The 21,071-nt window shown below is 48.3% G+C and overlaps 1 protein-coding gene across 3 annotated transcripts in view; it reads right to left on the reverse strand.

Annotated features, from left to right (window-relative positions):
* The window catches only part of ARMH3 (armadillo like helical domain containing 3), a 748,421-nt gene that overhangs the window by 329,284 nt on the left and 398,066 nt on the right, over positions 1–21,071 (reverse strand). For all 3 annotated transcript variants that reach the window (XM_069239576.1, XM_069239578.1, XM_069239579.1), the window contains exon 18: positions 5,751–5,820. In XM_069239576.1, the coding sequence (XP_069095677.1) occupies positions 5,751–5,820 (70 nt within the window). The remainder of the gene's footprint in view (positions 1–5,750; positions 5,821–21,071) is intronic.

Below are 21,071 nucleotides of genomic sequence, written 5' to 3' on the forward strand. Positions count from 1 at the left end.
TCAAATATCACAACTGTTACACAGGGCATTTCATGATGCTAAACAGCACGGCTGACTGTACCCTGAATTCGAGAGGGCTGCCATTTCCTCAATAACAAAATCTGGCAAAGATCATCTTCAATGAGAAGGTTATAGGCATATTCATTAATAAATACAAACATGAAGATTCTGGCAAAAGTCCTCTCCAATTAACAGGCCCCCTCATTTGGCCTCTCATACACTCAGCACAATAACTAGTAGATCTTCAAGTGACAACATGAAGACACTCCTATCAAACTATCTTGGGACAATTGAAAGATGATATGGATCATAAGGCACCTCTCTTGTTAGACACATGTAGTTATGTGAGGAGATGGAATGGAGTTACCAGGTCAGGATTCATGAACGTGTAGGTCTGGGGCAAATGTTATCAATAAAATAAGCTGGGGATGCACTAAACCCCCAGGTCAAGATACTTATAACAGTTATACCTCAGCTGCATTTAATCTGGGGATGTGAACTCCGGAGATTTGTCCCCTTTTTCCCAATGTGTTTATTATGGCCCTTGAACCATTGGCTGCCAAAATCTGCCAATCAACTGCAATGAAGCTCTTCAAGGATAACAAGGTTAAAAAATCTGATACCTTATCGCATGAGTAATTACACCAATTCTCAATGCACATGTAGTCAATTATGGTTGGTAAAATAAGGGACATAAGTAAATCATGTACCTGAATGTTGTGGGGGTAGAGATACAACCCTTAACAAATGCAAGAGGCAAGACACTGCATAACACAACACAAGAGGCACAATCACCCAGGAGACTACAGCGTATCAAGCTCACAGTAAAAAGACTGCCCTCTGCCTTAGGGTTCTAAGCAGTCTTTGGTGCAGGAAGGAAAACTCGATGGGTCTGATACCAGATAGCTCAAAATCCACAAAACAGTACCAAAATGTATTGTCTCCTGAATGCCTAACTTAAAATAAATAGCAGTCTTGCTCAATGGCCAGAATGAACATTTCTGTATGTCCAGGGCTAGTTGTCAACGGTCAAAGGTTTTACTGACTACCTAACAAAGATATTGGGATCAAGACGTTGAGATTACAGGATAACTGTTATAATTCATGGAGGATGTGTTAGAGGCTGACCTAGGTTGAAGGTTATTGTGGGGAGAATTACTGAGGCATCCCTTTACTGGTACTCTAAATTGTGTCTCACTACTTGCAGGCCAACAGATTGAAACTGACAAATTATCATCAAAATGTTTTGCTTGCAGTAGTGCCCACAGGATGGGATACACAGTTAACTAATGAGATATACATTGAGAATTGAGATTTAGGGTCAGAGATTATTCAAGACTCTAAACATTGATGTATCTGGAATAATACATGCTTGAGTGAGTATACAAAAACTTTCAGAATCAGGCACAGTCAGATAGATGCTACCCTGGGACCAAGGAGAACAAACACTTCTGTGCCCCCCTTGTGCTGGCCAGGGGCAGGTATGGGCTCTCACATGGACAGGGATGGTGCCTAGCAGACAGAGGATAATGCATCCTCAATATACCTGTAGATCTTGAATGTTCATGTCATGTATTCAGCTTTCCGGCCATGCAGAAATTTTATTGGGTTAGCTCTGGTCATCAGAGTTCTAATGTTGCTCGTGTAGCTGGTCAGCTCATGTCCTTGAAGTGACATCTCCAGTGGTGTCAGTCAGCTGGACCTTCTACCTGGACTCTCCTGGTTAGGGCCTACTTCACTCATCAGTGGATACAACTTTTTTGCTTTTTTCTGGACACAGAAGCAGTAGCAGAGATTTCTCCAGTGCTTATACCATACCTTATACCTTATACATGGGGGGGTTTGGAATAGGGGCAACAAGCAGAGCCATGCCCTCACAGAAACCTCACTGTGCTGGTCCAGTTTTCCTTTACAGAGACAGATACAATCGGAATAAAATGAAATCATAACTCCACAAAAAGTGGGTGCACTCTCAAATTGCTCCATAATAGGGTTTATTGAGCACAAGCCTGTATTTAGTGTAATTCTTTGTTGCACACTAGGGTACACACTGCAGTTTCTGTGAGATATCCGTAGCCACTTTCAGGTACTTCACATTCAAGGGAACCCAATACCTCTCCAAGGAAAAGGAGGCAGTGAACCCAACACCTCAGTCTCTGTAGAATTTGAGGTATCTTCCTAAGTAAAATCCTCAATCATTCTTTTGAACAAGGCATCATTCCTACTACCTTGAAGGGAGCTATAATCATTCCATTATTAAGTGAAGGGAAGATTAGCTCTGATCTGGTAGTGTTTACAACTGTCTATTAGTCTTATCCCTGCCTTCACAAAACATATTGATATTCATGTAGCTAAATAACTAAGCAGCGTTTTAGAAAAAGTGTAATGCAGTAGATGGCAGCCATGCTGACGTTTGCCCTGATCATAGTACTAAATACATTCTAATCATAGTCATGATCTTTATATGGCTGTAAATAATAACAACATCAATCCCCGGATACCCAATACTGTAGACCTTTGGTTTCTGCTTGGACGGATGTCAGTTAAGTATGGGCGGTCCTTTTGGGAAGTGATGTAAATCCTTTGTCACTGTGCAATCCAATTGGGTCATGATTCCACTACACAACTCTCAAGCAGTTGTGTCATATGGGGTACAGAAGGGATCCACACTCTTGCTTCACTTTTTTCATAAACAGGTTGCTCCTTCGCCCGTTCTCATCCACTCCCTGGTCTCCATATGTTACAAGTGCATGGTTGATAGTTAACTTTACTTCTGCTTAGGGGAAGTGAGGTAACCCTAAAAGATATATATATATTTTTTTAACAAGAGATCAGAGAGGGTGAAGGCATATTGGTTATAATGTCAACTACAATGAATCAGATTATGGTGGTTTGTAATATAATGGATGACTGGAGCCCTATAACTTGGATTTTGGCTGTGGGTCTTTGCCCTGAGTCAATAGCTGAAGAGGCTTGTAAACTTGCCCTATTTTAACAACAATTGCTCTTGTTCCAGTGATGCACCTCTTATCAGTTATGGATTAGATTATGATGATGTATTTATCTGGGTCTTGCTAAATCCCTTTGGTGTCATCTTCATATTGTCTAGAGCACTGCTGCCAAATTGGCAGTGAATGCTCCAGATGATGAATGCTTGAGTAATCCATTTTCTAACTGCGTCACTCGGACTACAAGTGCTTGGAACTGCTTCTAATGCTTGGTGAATCATTTGGTGTGATAATACAATTCACCATTATCCTTGTATCATCCAAAACGTTCATCTTGAAAATCCATGGCTACAGAAAAGCTAACATAGGTAGTACATTTCTTGCAACATTGAAGTCTACTTTCTGGAACATTCTTTCGATTTAAGGACACTTCCCGATTGTTGCCTTTTAAGAAACATCTTAAAACAGCTCTTTCAATAGTCACGGAGGATGTCTGGTGAAAGAGTTCTTTCTTCATTTCTACATCCATAGTACCAAAAACCTTAAAGGCGAATGACTGTCCTAGAACTCAGAGTTATTATAGAATATGCACCTCCGAAAATACTATATTTGGCTACAGAGGCAGTCATGTGAGATAGACTGGGAACCCAGTAATCCACAGTATTGCAAGATTCATATGCTGCCTATTTTGAGAACAGATGATTGCCTACTGGCAACAGACTGACAGGCAAAGAGGGAGGACATTTCAACTGATGTGAAACTCCTTAGAAGCTGCAAGAGACGCTGGAAACTGGGAGCCTCTTTAGACGGGAAAATACGGTCATATCTTGGCTTGCCCACATGATGTTTCACAAAAGACTGTCATACCAAACACCACCAGTACTTTCCATGCCTTAATCAAATGCTGTTCTCTGCATACCCTATTTCACTTGAACGTGCATTATTTCCCAATATAATTATTCAACTGTACTTTAATTATCACCTTACACAGCACTCAAAGGAGGGCTTCTCCGCCTCTTATAACCTGTTCCTACCAACTCTATTATCTTTGGTAGGTTCACTCAGCACTGCCCTCTGGGGATGCATAGTAAAGTACAACTACAATTGTGCCAGAATCACACATATACCTCTCCAATTCTTATATTTTACTTAAATACTGCACAAGTTTAATACATGTTTCCACTTTTCTGTGAAATAAATTTGTTTTCCCACAATATTTGTGTATCATAACTAAAATGTAACAAAACGTTAACCAATGTATTCTAGTGGCATCACCACTGACATTATTCCCATTGTTCAGCAGCTCCAGGGAGGTTGTGGTCTGGCTTGTAGCATGTATGTATTAGGTGACGTTTAGAAGAACCCAACCTGCCTACATCCACTTTCTGTGGCTTCAAATCATTTTTTTTTTTTTTCACATGGCCCCTGCAGCTTACGAGTGCTGCTGGGTCGTAAGCCGGCTTTCGCATGCTCGACCTGCACTTTAATTATTATTTTTCTTTTTTTTTTTACATTTTGATTGCTGTTCTAACATGTCCATTGACCATGTTAGGACAGCGAATATGTAAATGGCAGTAAAATGTTTGCAATTTTTTTGTCCTTGCTGGGCACGTTTTTGCCCATCACTAGCCTTCTATTTGTGGGGCACTAGAAGTTAGAACAAAATAGTACCTCGATCACGTAGGGAGCTGCAGACAGGCACTAATTAAGTTGAAATCAATTAGTGCTTGATCCCTGCTCCACACAGAGGAACGAAAACAATGCCAGACATGCCTTGACGAATTACGAGGCTGTAAAGAAGAGTGCCACGCAAACCAACAAATAGTGAGAGATGGTAGTCTCCAAGCCCTTTACTGAACACAACAATGTCTCATATGCGAGATGCATGCGCCTGGGCATGGACTCGCAGGCCCGACCCTAAAAAGGAATATCTCGAGTGTACCTGACACACCACCCAGTGCCCAATCCAATGCTGCAAGTTTACCGGTTTTGTTCCCTTGTGCCCTAGTGCAATAGACACAGATGCTTCTGCAAACTGCACTCCAAACTTCTTCCCTCACAGCTTGTCCCTTGATCACCCACCATAAACAGTCCTGATCGCCCAGCCAAATAAGCCAACTTTCACCAAACTCTATAATGTGCCCAACAACAATATTGACTTCCAAACTTTCTCTCTCTGCAGATGGATGTAACTTTAGCTCCCATCCATCTACCGCAACAAGTCACCCCATGATGCTGATATGGCTTTTATTATCAGAGATCAAGCAACCTTCATTTATTTCTCTTTGTAAGCCTCACTGCAGTGTTGTTACAATATAAAACAAGACACAAAGAAAAGTAAACATTAATCTGTCCATCGGTGTATTCATTTAGTTGATATTTTCTGGAAGTTGCTTCCTTTCATCACTTGAGTTGGATGTTATAATGCTACAATAACTATTATGTTTTTTGGTTGTTTTGGCACATATGACATGCAAGGATAACACTAGTTTGGTAAAAGTGAAAGCCTGCGCCTCACGCCCCCTGAATGAGTTATGCTGAGTCAAAATAGGTAAGGCGTCACTCACAAACGGGCAATGGATCGTACTTGCCGTACGTGTGGCGAGTGGGCCATCAACAAGGCTTGGCATTTTCAATTACAAGGATCAACCCTGTCTGGTATCTTAAACCTTTATCTTGGTGGAGTGGGCACCTTTGCCGTGGCTCTCTCAGCCCTGGGTCTCTCAGCCCTGGGTCTCTCTTATTTCCCGTAAGTTTAGCTATGATAGGATGCAAGATGAGATCATAGTCATTTTCACTTACCCAGCACTGCACATACGAGAGGCCGACAGGGAAGGTTCTTGTCTGCTGTCTTCTTTCTGTGTCTCATTGGCTTCAAACATAGAAGAACAAAACAAAAATCAATGAGTTGTCTCAACTTTCAAACAGACATTTAAGCCAACGTAATGCTAAATAATAAGCTGGATTGCTTTCCTATTTAGTTTTATAGCGGCGAGTGAAACTGAACATTAACTACAAAAATGGAAATTGCTCAAAACATTCATGTGATATTAATCCGTGGTTTGCATAAAAGTTTGTTTTTTCAAATGACAAATGTTTTATCAAATTCAAGTAGGCAGCCGTGGTCAGTATGAAAAATCGTATATGCTTATTTTACTTAAATAATTTAACCCTCGAGCCCTAAATCTCTTTAAAAAGTCTCATAAATAAAATATTAACTACATCGACATATTTTTATTACCCACTTCTTTGTTTTAACAACCCAAAGCGAGAACCTGAGTTCATGATGGAAACAACTTCTAAAGATGAAAAAGTGATGCACTGTCTTGGGGATTTATGAATGATCAAACCCTCCCAATGTGAACCCATATCATCTCATATGAAACAAATATGCAAGACTACAGAGACACAACAGTGAACCAAAATGATGGACCGCATTGGTAACTAGAAACCAAACTAAGTAGACAGAAGTGTTATATCCAGGTTTAATCACAACTAGGGATATTATGACCCCCCCCCGGGAGAGGAGAAGAAATTATATTGCTAAGCGAGCGCCTCCCCTCACAAACAGGGAGGAAGAGTGGATTTACTCTAACTTAAATGGACAAGTTAGCATCCATTATTTCTTTGTTATTACAAATAAATAGCACTCAAATCTTTTTACACAAATATTGTTTTGCCTATCAGCTTAGCTTGATCATTACATAAGGTTCTAGGTGTTACTTGTACTTAGTGCCTTCATTCTGCTCTTGTGCACCTGACCTGTTTTGGTAAACATTAAAAGTGGTACCTCTGTTTTTTAATTTTTTCCCAAATGCCATTTTGATTCTTGTGGATGAGCTTCTTTTCTTTTCTTTCACGGGATTATGTTTTATATGTCTCTTTATGCAAAATGTTCAATAAAACATGTTGAAATTAAAAAAAGGACACACCACATCACAAGGGAACAAAAATAGAAAAAAGAAAGCCTCCAACAAATATGACATCATCAAGATATAACAGAACTCAGCAAATATAAAACTACATTGGGCTAGATATAGAGAACCTTTTCAGAAAAGATGACAAAATGCTGTCAACCAAGGGAAGTCACCTTCTCGTTTATGCTGCTATGTCAATTGTTGTGTCTTGTTTAGCTCTTCCTGCCAATTGTCCACACTAAGGCCCACATTACGAGTGTTGCGGTCTCCAGACTACGACACTCGCGGCGGCAGTCGGACCGCCGCAGACAGGGCAGTCCGACCGACGTATTATGACCATGGCAGATGGGCCACGGTCTGACCACCTGCACCGTTGGATTGCCGTCTATCGACAGCCTGGCAGTCTTGGTGGTCGCAATCTGTCAGGTTTACGAGCCCCCTTTACGCCAGCCTTTGCATGGTGGTCTCACTGTCATGCAAAGGCTGGCGGAAAGGGGGCATCAGGGGCCCCCGCAATGCCCATGAACTTGGCATGCGCAGTGCAGGGGCCCCCATGGACAACTCTGTCACGCATTTCACTGCCCAAATTACGGGCAGTGAAATGCGCAATGGCTGCTGTCTCACCCGATGCACCACAACATTGCTGCCGGCTCGGTTACGAGCCAGCGTCAATGTTGTGGTGAGTATTCCAATGGGTCAGCGGGCGGAAACACTATTTTCGCCTGCTGGCCCGGTGGAAAACTCCTAATAGGGCGGCCTGCATTCCGCCAGCACTGACGGTATGCTGGCTGCAGCAGATTAGGCGGTCTTGAAAAAAGACTGTTGAAGCTGGAATGAGGGCCTAAAATTGCTGAAATTTTTTATCTGCAAATATTCCTCCTCTGGCAACAGAAAATGGTTGGAGTGTGTGGAATCTACTGGGAACGACGTTTTCATTTTTTTCCTTTTTTTTGCATTAACAGTTCCTATACTTCTAGTTACTTCACCCCAAAATTCGCTGACCCCCACCCCAAGTGCACTCATCATAGTTTCTATGCTTTTTTATGCATTTCAAACTGTGGCAATAGCCAACATCCAACATCACATTTGCATGTGGCATCATATATTGGGATGTTGCGTACTTCTGCGGAAGTTGTGAGGTACCACTACTGATGCTGATACTTGGTGTTGGTGGCTCCACATTGCTACAGATCATTTTTCAGAACCAGTTCGGCACTTGGGAAGTGGTTCATGTAAATAATCCATGACAACAAATATTTAATTAAAATCTTACCTACACATAGAATTATACATCACATCAACTGCAGAATAATCAATTATATTAGCAGAAAAAATACATCTATTACACAACAGGGCACTCACGTTATTTGGTTCACTGCCTTCACCAGACTTGAAAGGACCCAATATAAAAAAGAAGCTGATATATCAAATGGTAAACTAATGCATTTTTTACTTTAAAAAAAAGTCAAACTCTTTGACTGTGCTGCTGTTTTTCAAGTCACTGACCAGTCTGAACATCACTCATGTTAACCGTGGAGGTGGGCGAGTCGCTGAAAGCTTGAGCCAGGCTCGAACAAAATGCCTTGCTCTTGCTCAGCACGAAGTCCTCTGGGATTCTCAAGCCCAAAACAAGCTGAGCTTTCATCACAGACGATATGCCCTGCTTGCTACAGCTGCCGATCATGTATCATCGGGAGCCAGTTTATAATCCCGGTCTCCACTTTGCATCCTGTGAATCTTGACAAAACTCCCTGTGCCAAAATACAGAACATGTGGGTAGTCTGTATCTGCTGTGATGAGCAGTTATGCACTTCGGCAAGGTTTGTGCTATGTAGAACTGCCCAAAATAAAATGTGGACTCTGCCTGTCACCCAGACTCTAATCTCATCCTCCAAGAATTATTCACACAGCATTAACCTTTGATGGCAGAAAGAGATAGCAGTCTAGCAGCTGAATTGCAGTCTGAAACTAGAAAATCTCCCATAAATCCCTGCTACAGCAAACTGTGTGATCCTAGGCAGTGCTGGAATTGGAAAAATTTACTCTGGGATCCTGGGAATTGGGGGTCAAATTGTGGCAGAGCAAAGAAGGTGGAGTTACAAGGGACGAAGCTTGAAAAGTAGAGCCTGACAGTCAAGTTATATATTTATTTTTAAAAATCCACTGCAAACAAATTGGCAAGAAGGACAAATATGACAACAAATCTGCTCTATCTTACAATCCCTGTACATTGATTTATATACTTGTATGATCTATTGTGTCTCTGAGTGTCATGTAAAGCGCTCCGACACCTACGCCGGGCTGAAAAGCACTATAACAGACCTACATAGAAAATAAATTAGTAGATGCCATTTAATCATTATTAGCGTAATTGCCCATACACATAGGTAAATCTTGCATCCTTGCATGCAAATCACTCACATAGGGCGGGTTGAATAAAGTCAAAAACCTGCCTCCAAGTCATAGTTTCTCTAAACTATTTTGAAGTGATAGGCTTTGTGTCTTTGTATCCAATCACTGCATTGGCATTTAGGTAATAGACTCCAGATAACTCCCAGTGAGGATGATAAGTGAACAAAAGGAGGACTGATGACCCTTTATATCAGGCCTTTGTTTTGTGCCCAGCTGGAAGTGAGACTAAGAAATCCCCCGGGCTGCCTGCAGACAATGTGCAGGCACTGCTGAATTGTGTTCCGTTGTCGGATAATGGCTTCGGGTAGATTCATATTTCCCCAGGTCGGCTGGCTCCCTGATCTGGCACAGAAATAGCAGCCAGAACCAGAATCCGGCGTGCTCCTCCTACTGTCCAAAACAGGCCTCAATGGAGTTCATAATTGAAAATTGACAGCCAAAGGAATGATAATTTTGTAAACAATATTTAGGATGCGATATTAAAGTCAGTGATATTTACATCGAAATATTCTATCATACAACCATCTTATGTGTGGTAGCTAAAAGTGACCAGCAATAATGCAATAAAAATTCATATCACGGAAATTAAAAGTATCACCAGAAGAGCTGTCATCAGTCCTCTAGATAAATGGCATGGCTAGTGACCCTAAAACTGTGAAAGGCGATGGTCTGGAGAACACAGGGCTTCGAACACAGGCAACGGTTTCATTAAGCTGTGCCCAGCGAGGTGGCATTATTCTGCCTGGTGTTCCTCAGAAATGGCTGCTATAAACAGGTCTCCCACACGCTGCTCTAAACTCTGCGGCAGATGCCACATCTGCGGTGGGCAGATAAAGACTCCGCATGCACGGCTTTCACAAAGGCCAACTAATGCATTTATTTTCATCTGCTGCAAACAAATTGGCAACACGGATAAGTGCGACACCAATTCTGTTTTTAACTTAGTTAACTGATTACAAAGAGTTTGCATACCTTAGAGGGTTAAGGTATCTGATGCAGAGACCTCTGTGTGGTGCAAAGGCCGCCCCCGCAGGGGGCTCAAAGGGCCGGCGCCTTAACAGCTGCCTTGGCCTGGAAGGGACCGGTTTAACCGGTTCAGGGAGGGCACGCCCCTATGAAGGAGCCTCACACCCCCACACCCCCTAGGGCGAACATCAGGATCAGGAGGGGAGGGGGTCAGGTACGACCCCACCAATAGTGGGGGGTTTGCAGCTTTCAAACCCCCCAATGGAAACTGCCCAAGCAGGTGAGGGGGGGGGGGGGGGCAGGTGAGGAACTTAAGGCGAGCGTCCTGCAGGCCCCCCCAAAATCAGGACCAGCGGGGACAGGACGACGCTCGCCAGCCTAAAGAAGCAGAAGAAACAAAGAACCAACGGCCAACGGACTCACCTGTTACCTCGGACCGGCGAACTCTCCGAAAAACACCACTTCTCTGCCCCGAAGACACGGAACACACGGACCAGCAGCAAGAGAGGCAAAGGCGCACTTAGCCAGCCGGGCTAGTGCCTCTGCAGGCGACATCACAGCAAGAGACCCGGGGGACCGCACAGCAGCTGCGACGCGACCCCGGACACGGCCAGCAAGCAATCCAAGGACGAGGTTACCAGGGCTTCCACTCCGGTTGCCAGGACAAGCAAACGGCGGCCGTTTGTGGCTTTCCCTCAGCGCCGGCGGCTCTGCCTGGGGGACCGCGCTCTCAGCGCGACGCGACCCCAGACTCCACTAATCCTTTGAGCCGGCACAGAACGCGCGGACAGACTCCATCGCCTCGGGGGCCCGCGCTCACAGCGCGACGCGACCCCGGGCACCGCCTTGAGCCAGGCGCCAAGCACCAAGCCCAGCGTGCCGGCGTGCAGGAGATGAACACGCGGGGGACCGCGCACTTACGCTCAACGCGACCCCGGGTTTTTTCAACCCGTTGTGCGTGCGCGGTCGCGCCCCACAAGTGAAACTTTAACGCGCGGCAGCGCACCACAGCGCCCCTTGCCAAGTTCAGGGCGGGAGCCCCGCCGAGTGAAACATAGACGCACGGCAGCGCCCAAGGGGCTTAAAAGCAAAAGCACTGCTCAGACTATCGGTTACCTTTCGGGCGTCTCCAGGGGACCGCGCAAAAGTGCGACGTGACCCTGTCTGAGCGCCCCCTCCCCCACTTTCAAACCAACTTGGGGAAGCTGGGAAGGCAACAATTGTCGGCTCACGGGGGACCGCACACAGGCGCGACGCGACCCTGCACTGAGCCAGGAAAAGCCAGCCACAGCAGGACAAAAGCACAAGTCAGCAATTCCACTGGAGGAACAGCACGTGACTCAGGTACAACAACACACAATGGAGGAGGACCACGCAGCAGAGCAACAGGACGATTTGGAGAGTATGATTGCGCACATGAGGGCAGAAGCATTGCGGCGGGGCAAAGATTGGCTGCGCGCCAAGATGGAGGACAAGAACAAGGACCCCGCGGAGCGCATCGAGGACACCACAGCGCCGCCAGGACCATCGGAAAAGACACCGGAAAGAGCCACGCTCCCACCACAGAAACCAAGTAGGCGGCAGAGATCAGAGGGGAAACAAGCGAGCAAACCAACCAAGAGGGCAAGGGTCGTGATACAAACCGCAGAGGACGAGGCAGCAGCGACACCGGCGGACAACAGACCGAGCACGCCTGCAGAGGGTGAGCATATAAGCGCAATTATCAAAGAATGTTTTAAGTCATTGGCGCCGCTGCTGCTGCGGGGGGACGGGCGGAGTCACCCATAGACAGGACCCAACCCGTGGGCAAACAATCAAATACCCCATCTATCACCGTAGAGTCCCCCGCTCCAAGTGATCCCTTGCTGGCATGGGGCGCGTCGGCTAAGGGCGGAGACATTGCACCTAGTGCGGGTAACCCTCCTGAATCATACACAAGACCGTCATTGGGCCCCCCGTCCATGACAACCAGAGCAGCGGGCCTGGCAACCGCCATCCCACTCCCAGTGAAAGAAAGGAATTCATAGATATTTTCACATTGTTAGAAATCCAGCTGGAGGGCTTAGACCTCACAGTATGCGACAAGAAAGATGATGATAGAAGGGAAAGAAAGAGGGCTAGAAAAGAGAGAAACTTAGAGAACTGGCTAGACGCATTTAGAATAATGGCCTGCGTCATAGAAGAGAAATTCCCACGCAGCGAAGCAGACCTCTGGCTTTACGAGTCCAAGATACACAAAGCACATCGCCAATTCCCCGGGGATGCCTGGTTAGAATACGATAAAAGTTTTAGATTAAAGATGCAAGCCCACCCAGAAATGGAGTGGAACCAGAAGGATGTATCTAGCTACATCCACAAAATGATGGTCGCAAGAGAAGTTAGCGCTTGGGCGGGAAGAGGGGACCAGCCCTTTCGGAACGGCTTTAGCAAGGGGAAGCACGAGAAATATAAAGCACCCTTTAGGAACAAAACATGGCACAGCAGGAAATCACAGGGTGACAAGGGATCACAGGCCATATGTTGGAAATTTGACACCGAAGAGTGTTCCTGGGGGCAGAACTGCAAATTTAAACACTGCTGCTTCATCTGCGATGGAGAACACCCCGCATCCACTTGTAGAAAGAACAGACACAGGTCAGATAAGAAAGACAAGAAAAATAAACATTAAGGCCCACCCTCGCCCCTGCCTGATGACCAACCAGTTGAATTTCGAATTAGCCAAATCACCAATCAATACATTCACTCTGAGGAAGCTGGCCAACGCATACCCCAATAAGCAGGATGCACTCACACTGGTAAGAGGTTTTGAGGAAGGTTTTACCATCCCAATAACAGGGCAGATAGCCAGGGGGACCCCAAAGAATCTGAAATCCGCCTCAGAGCATCCATTGGTCATCCAACAAAAAATCAACAAAGAGCTGACGCTGGGTCGCATCGAGGGCCCTCTCATCCCCCCTTTTCCTACAGACCTAATCATCTCACCACTAGGGGTGGTACCAAAGAAAAAAACCGGGCAGTTCAGGCTAATACACCACCTGTCTTACCCAGAAGGCACATCAGTTAATGATAGGATCCCAGAGGAAGCGTGCAGGGTGGGATATGCCACGCTAGATGATGCAATCGGCATAATCAGAGCAACAGGCAAACGGGTACTCCTGGCTAAGGCAGACATTGAATCCGCATTCCGGCTACTGCCAGTGCACCCCGACAGTTTCCACCTACTAGGTTTCCAACACAAAGGGCAGACATTCATAGACAAAGCCATGCCAATGGGCTGCTCCATCGCATGTGCATATTTCGAGCGTTTCAGCACATTTTTGGAATGGGCGCTCCACAACAGGCACCCAGCAGGGGGAAAAATGCACTATTTGGATGATTTCCTATTCATAGGCGGGGCAGAGGAAGACACATGCGCCAGCCTCCTGGAAGCTTTCCAAGCATTAACTGAAGAATTAGGCGTCCCCCTAGCCAAGGACAAGACGGTAGGGCCCACCACCAACCTCGTATTCTTAGGCATAGAATTGGACACAGTCAAAGGCACATCCAGGCTGCCACGCGAAAAAGTAGCTGGGCTAAAAGCGGACATCAAGGCCATGCTCAGCAGGCAGAAAGCAACCCTAGGCGAGTTGCAGAGCTTGGCGGGCAAACTCAATTTCGCCACCAGAGTCATCCCAGAAGGCAGGGTGTTCGCCAGGCGGCTGAGCCGGTTGGCAGCAGGGCTGCGCGAGAAACACCATCACGCGAGACTGGGAAGTGGGGTAAAAAGAGACCTCGCTATGTGGTACTCTTTTTTAGAGGATTTCAACAGCCAGCTCATCTGGAGGGCTGGGTAGTAGCTGGGGAGATTTCCCTGTTCACAGACGCCGCAGGCGGCTGCGGATTTGGGGCCATCCTGGGGAGAGGGTGGTGCGCAGCAAAATGGCCACACAGATGGCTGGAGCTAGGGATCACCAGGAACATCACCTTCTTAGAGCTATTCCCCATAGTAGTAGCCCTTACAATATGGAAAGCTCGGTTAAAAAATTTGAAAATAACCCTATGGTCAGACAACCTAGGAGTGGTCATGGCCATAAACAGGGGCTCCGCATCTTGCCTAGACACTTTGAGATTATTAAGGCGACTAGTTTCCATCCAGTTGAGGAACAACCTGGACATCAGGGCAAGGCACGTAGAGGGCGCAAAGAACTCACGAACCGACGCCCTTTCTCGTTCGCAGATGGACAGATTCAGGAAACTCACGCCCGAAGCGACCCACAGGATGACCCCCTTCCTGGTAGAGCTATGGGAACTAGCAGAGCAGACCTGTCCGTACTAGTACAGAGCGCCTTCACGCCAGAGACACAACGGAGGTATGACAAGTACACCAGGGTTTTCATGGACATTGGGGGCTTGCAGTCCTTAACTGACCCCGCAGAAACCAGTCGGGCAGCAGAGCATTTCATCCTTTGGGCCTTTAAACAAGGGAAGACAAAGTCCTGGGCACAAGCACACCTCGCAGCCGTGGCCCACCAGTCTAAATTACAATTGGGCATGGACCCCACTGGCTCACATTATATAAAAACAGCTATGAAAGGCTGGAAACGTTTAGAGGGGCGCAAAAGAGACACCAGACACCCCATTGATTTCAGCAAACTAACAAAGCTAATAGATGCCCTGATGCCCATAGCAGAGGACTCGTACGAGCAGTTGCTGTTCAGGGCAGCTTTCACCACAGCGTTTTTTGGGCCATTCAGGGTGGGCGAGCTGGTGGCAGCAGCCAAGCACACAGGGGGCAATGCATGCTTCAGGATCGGGGACTGTCAATTGGAACCAGACGAGGTGCGGCTAACCTTGAGACGATCCAAAACGGATCAATTGGGCGAGGGCACTAGCATCACGTTAAAACGCATAAATCAACCAAATTATTGTCCAGTAATCAGCATAAGAGAGTATTTACTGGCACGCCCGGCTGGGCCAGGCCCCCTGTTCAAGCTTGCAAACGGGGACCATCTGAGCAGGTTTCAATTCACTGCGGTCATGCGGAAAGCCCTAGGGAAGGAAGGTTTCCTCGCGGCGGATTTCAGTTCCCATTCATTTCGCATCGGGGCAGCCACCACAGCTGCCGCGCTAGGTCTAGAGGCTAACGCGATCAAAGCAGTTGGTAGATGGAGGTCCAACGCTTTCAAAAGTTACATTCGCCCTCACCTATTGTGACGGTCTCTTGTCATTTCAGTGGGGAGGGTACCCCCCAAACTCATATGGATCATAGGGCACTCATTCGTCTCCAGGCTGGAAGCATGGTGGAGGAAGAACAGAAGATTGCACCCAAAGGACAGACCCGCAACCACGATCCAATGGTGGGGTTTCCTGGGCATGAGATGGGCACAGCTCCAGGCTACATTGGGAAAATTTTTAGACTCCTCTAGAGAACACACGGATACAGTAATCATGCACCTGGGGGGCAACAACCTCCCCACTCTGGGGAGGAAGACCCTCCTCAGCAACATTAAGGAGGTCTTAGGGAGCCTTTCCAGGCGGCTAGGAAACACCAACATCATATGGTCAGAGCTAATCCCACGGATCAACTGGCGTGGGGCAACTTCAGAGAAAGCGGTGGATAACTCCAGGAGAAAGCTAAACCTTGCAGTCGCAAAGTACTGCAAATACAATGGTTGGGAAAGTATCCGCCATGGCCTGATCCACCCTAGGAGACCAGAGCTCTACGCACCGGACGGTGTACACTTGTCAGAAGAGGGGTTGGCCATCTTTTGGTCCAACCTGGCAGCAAACATGATATAAAAAAATAAAATAAAAAAAAGGTAAAATGAGGGGAGCTGCCAGGAGACGTGAGCCACACTGGCAGCGTGGCGGAAGACAGAGAAAGTTTTACCAAAAAAGCATTGGAGGACACACCTAGTAAGGGGGTGTGCAAACAAAAAGCCACACACCTTGGGATGCCTCACGGCAGGGTGTAAGGTGGCAAAGTAAGGGGGCTAAGCGGAACATAGCACTCGCAGCCCAGAACCGCCATGTCAGATGGCAGGGCATTTAACACGCCAGGTAGCAAGTTGGGCCTATTTCCAAGAACGGAAGGCTACCCCCAAATAAACAACACTGGTAAAACAAACACTGTCGGTGAGAGCCTTTCCATGAAAAGAAAAGCGGGACTGCCAAAAATTCAAAGGACAATAGGATGCAGGACAAAGGCAGGCCAGGACTTGAAGGCCAACAGTCACTCATGACAAATTGTGAAATGGAGAGCTTAGACGAGTAAAAGTGAAAAACTTATGAATGCACAAGATAAGAGTAATTTGATATATGTACTAAACGCTTGTTGATCAGTGACCGGTCTGCATAACCTGTAAATATGTTAAAATTGGGGCAGTCACATGTCGCAAGATCGCTTGTCCACACTAATAAAGCGGCCAATTTATTCCACTATACAAAGGTTTGCCAAAGTAATTTTGTATGATAAGAATTGCATGGATGGGCTGTATTGGATGTCATGTGGTAATTGTCTGCTCTGTAGTGTGCCCATTGCAGGAGTTATGTGTCCCACATCCGTAAGAAGAGAAGTACCAGCCCGTCGGGGTTATCAATCTTACATTTTGAAGAAAATATAAATCAATTGAAAGAAGATCCAGGGAGGACAAAAAAATATATGGTGGCAGCGTGACAACCATTTTTCACCGCATGTACTCAACCCGTCGGGAGGACGTTCGGCTAAATTTACCCTCCAAAGCGGTGTGGATCTCTCGATTGGCAAGCCAGGCTGCAGACCGGTGGGCACAGTAGGGAGCTCCATCGCCTGGGCGGTTTGGTGTCTCATTGGTCATTCGTAAATAACCTACCTGAGAGTCTCCGAAGCACACATTCTGCATTAATCAAATGCAGCCAGGTTTCTTAACCTTAGCAAAATGCGATCATTCACAAATGTCATTTTTAAAAATACCACTTGTCCATTATAAATTCATAGCCAGGGAACAGAAATCCAGCGGTTAGGCACACCACACACGCGGCTATTAGTGCAGCCGCTTTGCACTTCAAACAAAACTCAACAACACATAATTCAGAGCTTTCCAACTCACACCCACTTCTCTATGAGACTGCCTGTGTCCACGATAGTTCACATACTCTCAGAGATTCGACAAACAAATGTGAAAGGCGGCGCTGCCAACTCAGACGGTGCCGCAGCGCGCCACTGGATATCGGCTCAGCTCCCTTCACCCATTCACCGGTGCAGACTGCAGAGCCGATCTCACAGCGGCATGGAAGGTGAGCGGCAACGCTCTGCACTGAGCGGTGGTTTCCTGCAGGTCGCTGAATCATCAAAGCACCAGAAGTTTATCAAGGGGCGTGAAAACCTCCCAATGGGGGGGCCCGCGGAGAGAGAGACTCGTTCTAGTCTCTCCGCGGGCCTGTTCGGGAGGACAGGAAGTGGCGCGAATGCGCCGGATTGGCTGTCAGGTAAATGGGGGAGGGTTTTAGGTATAGTTATAAGGAGGTAGGAGGGTGGGGTTGGCCTCTTTTCCGGGCCGACCTAGAGGGGAAAGGGAGTTTTGACAGAAGTTAGAGACAAGTACAGGGGTTTCAGCTGAGGGTGGGGCTGGGGCTGGGCCTGGGAGCGTTCTCCTCCGCTGGACTGGGTTTAAGGGCGTGGGGTGGGCCGTCTTCAGCTGCGCGCAGGAGGGCCATAGGGCGGGACATTGCTACACGCAAGGCCCGGAGGCCTCGTCGTGACACGGGGAGCGGCCCCAGCAGCTGGGGCTGGCCCCTGGAGACCTCATCAGCCCCCGGCCAAGACGGGGGGAAAAAAGAACAGCAGGCGCGCGGTGGCTTGTCTAGCCTCCGGCGCCCCGACGCAACAAGGGAAAATTTAGCAAGCGCGAGGCCGTGCGGCAACGCGCGCATAATTTAAAACAAGGAACGGGCGCTGAAAGGAGGAAGGGGGGGAAGTGGTGGTCAACGCGCACGTAGCACGAAGAAGGGACAGGCACGGCTAGCTGATTTTCAAGCGCCAGTGCCGCGAGTATAGGAAGAGAGGAACAGGCCTCGTTTTTTACAGTCAGCGCCCGGACGGGCCCTGTGTGTAATTTATATTAATAAAAATTAAAAAAAAATTGTTGCAGGCAGCCAGCATCAAGGGGCCACAACAAGCAAAGGCCACACAATAGTTGAGCCCCACACCGGGGGCACACGGTACAGAGGGACACATAAGAGCAGACCAGGGGACAGGGCAGGCACAGGTAAATCAGGCCCAAGAGGGGGGGGTTTCCACACCAGACAGGCCACACGGGGTTTCCTGTTAGCAAGGCAACGTCATGTCAACAGCCCACAACGCAGAGGCGGTCAGGGCGGCGCTCCGCGTTTTAGGTGAGGCCGGACGGGCAGATTTACTCCGGCCCGGGGTCCTGGACCAGGCCTGGGTGGGAATGACTAGGCCTACGAGGGCTGCATCAAGCGGGGTGGTGGCGGCGATCGCGGCTTGCGAATCGCAGGATTCGGAGGGCGACAGGGATGAAATCCCGGCCAGGCAGGAGCAGGTATCAGAAGGGTGGACGGGGACCCTGAACACACGCAGCCCCCTAATGTTTAGTGGAGAAACGTGGGACCCACAGGACACGGGCCCAGGGAACACAGGAGCGGGCGGAGCGGGCACCCCAGCAAGTAGCGCCCACGGCGAGGTAGTGGATGGGGCATCAAGACAGACCCCCGGTTTACAAGGGATTAGGGACGAGCAGCAAACGCCGGGACCCAGCGTGGGTCAGTTCCTGTCATGTCCCAGGGACGGGGCTAACCAAACAGGGGAGCACGAGGCCCCTGCCAAGAAGCGAGGGAAATATGCAGGGAAAACCAAGGGGGGGGGCTGGCAGAATCAAGCCACCCCCCAGGCAGGTGAGATTAGCAAAACCCAAAACAACTGAAGAGGCTGGGGCGAGGGAGCTCCCAGGCTCAGTCGGGACAGGCACGTGGGACCAGATAGACACATGGGACTTGGAATCTAGAATCCGGGAGCAGCGCAGGGTGGTAGCGGAGACCGAGGCTAGATGGGCTCAGTTGTGCAAGGAGAGGGAGGACGCGGGCGCCCGGCGTGTCGAGAACAAAAAGGGCAAGGCAGCCACGGTCAGAACGGGTCCCCAGCCGGAGGGGTCAGGTGCAGGTAGCTGGGTATGGATACCACAGACAGATGGAGGTAGGGATCAAGAGGCTGGTGCGGCCGAAGGGCAGGTCGGCACGGGAAGCCCCAGTGGAGCATATGGCCACGCGGGGAGAGGATATGCGATGCCAACAGTAGAGGTTGGCAAGAGGAAGGTGATGCCAACTGGACGCAACACAGCTCTATCACGTTGGTCTGAAGCACTAGAGGGGTCTGCGGCGGCCTTCTCTACTTCGTGGGAACGGAGATACCACAACGATGGTGTGCGCCATGCGGGGCAAGAACCAACAGAAACATTGACAACAAAACCACAGGGACATGTTATAAGCAAGGGAGATTGGGTAGGTGAGGAGGATTTGGTTCTGGACTATGATGAAGAAGGGGATGATTGGGAAGATGGAGAGATACGTGATGTGGAGGTGAGCGTGGGTAAAAGGGGGGGGGGGGGGCGCAAGTGCGGCGCAACCCCTGCCTCTGCTTTTGTTTTTCAGGACAACGTCATGGCTGAAGGGCCGGCCAGTTTGCAGCAAGCAAGGACACGTGGCAGAGCCATGAGGAGAACTCCGCATAATTTGGGGGAATCAGTCAGGAGGTAAGGGGAAATGGTGGTCAGTGTGGGGTGATGGGGGGGGGGGGGGAGTTCCCAAAGGCCGCATGCAGCAGTAAATCCGTAGGCGATGGGTCAGTGTGTGAGGCGCCAGGTGAGGTGGCAGCACAGAAAGGTGACGTGACCATGGGCAAGGAAGCGGCACCCAGCACAGCCACATCAGCAAGTAGTCAGGTAGTGGGGGGAGGCGCAGCAGCGGAAGATAAGGAAGGGGGAGCCCAGAAGCGCCTCCCGTATATGGGTCTGGCTATGCCCCTGGGATCACACGTCGCCGAAAAGACTAAGACAAAGATATGGAAACACAAATACGTAGATGTGTTTAAGTTACTGCACAGGGATATACAGGCCAAAGGAGGGTCTAAAGAGGAGGAATGGGAGTTAGCGCGCAGGCCCAGGGTTCCTATCACCATGGACAATTGGACATCTGCGTTCCTGATTTTTGCCAGCATATATTGTGAAAAATATCCAGACCGGGCCATTGCCCTTTTCAAATATATGGACATTATCAGGAAGGCCCAGATGCACTTTGGGGGTTTTGCATGGCTGAGCTATGATGAGGAGTTTAGGGCGCGGGTGAGCATAAATCCCGAAAAATCATGGGGAGACGTAGACCCGGAGTTATGGATGCAATGGATGGCATCAACACAAGCATCGGCGTCCACTCATACGGCGAGTGGCTTGCCGGTTACATATAAGCCCTTTCAGGCACGCCCCGCCTCGGGTGGGGCAGGCATTGCTACAAAAACGCCAGGGTCCAACACAGGAGCTTGTTGGAATTTCAATAAAGGTTTCTGTGCGTGAGCACAGTGTAGGTTTAAACATGATTGATCCAAGTGCGGGGGCCGTCATCCAGTCATTCAGTGTTTCTCCCTTAACAGTCCGGCAGAACAATGGAGGGCAGCAAGAGGTAGAGGCTCACAAGGAGCTCCTGCTCCGAAAGGGGCCTACACCAATTAAACTTGATGCATTACTACCCTGGCTATACAAGTACCCAGATGTCGATAAGGCTCGACAATTGGAATGGGGTTTTAAGGAAGGGTTTCGGGTAGGTTACCAAGGTCCTCGGAAGAGAAGGTGGGCAGGCA

Source organism: Pleurodeles waltl, chromosome 6, assembly GCF_031143425.1.
Source record: "Pleurodeles waltl isolate 20211129_DDA chromosome 6, aPleWal1.hap1.20221129, whole genome shotgun sequence".
Lineage (NCBI taxonomy): Eukaryota > Metazoa > Chordata > Amphibia > Caudata > Salamandridae > Pleurodeles > Pleurodeles waltl.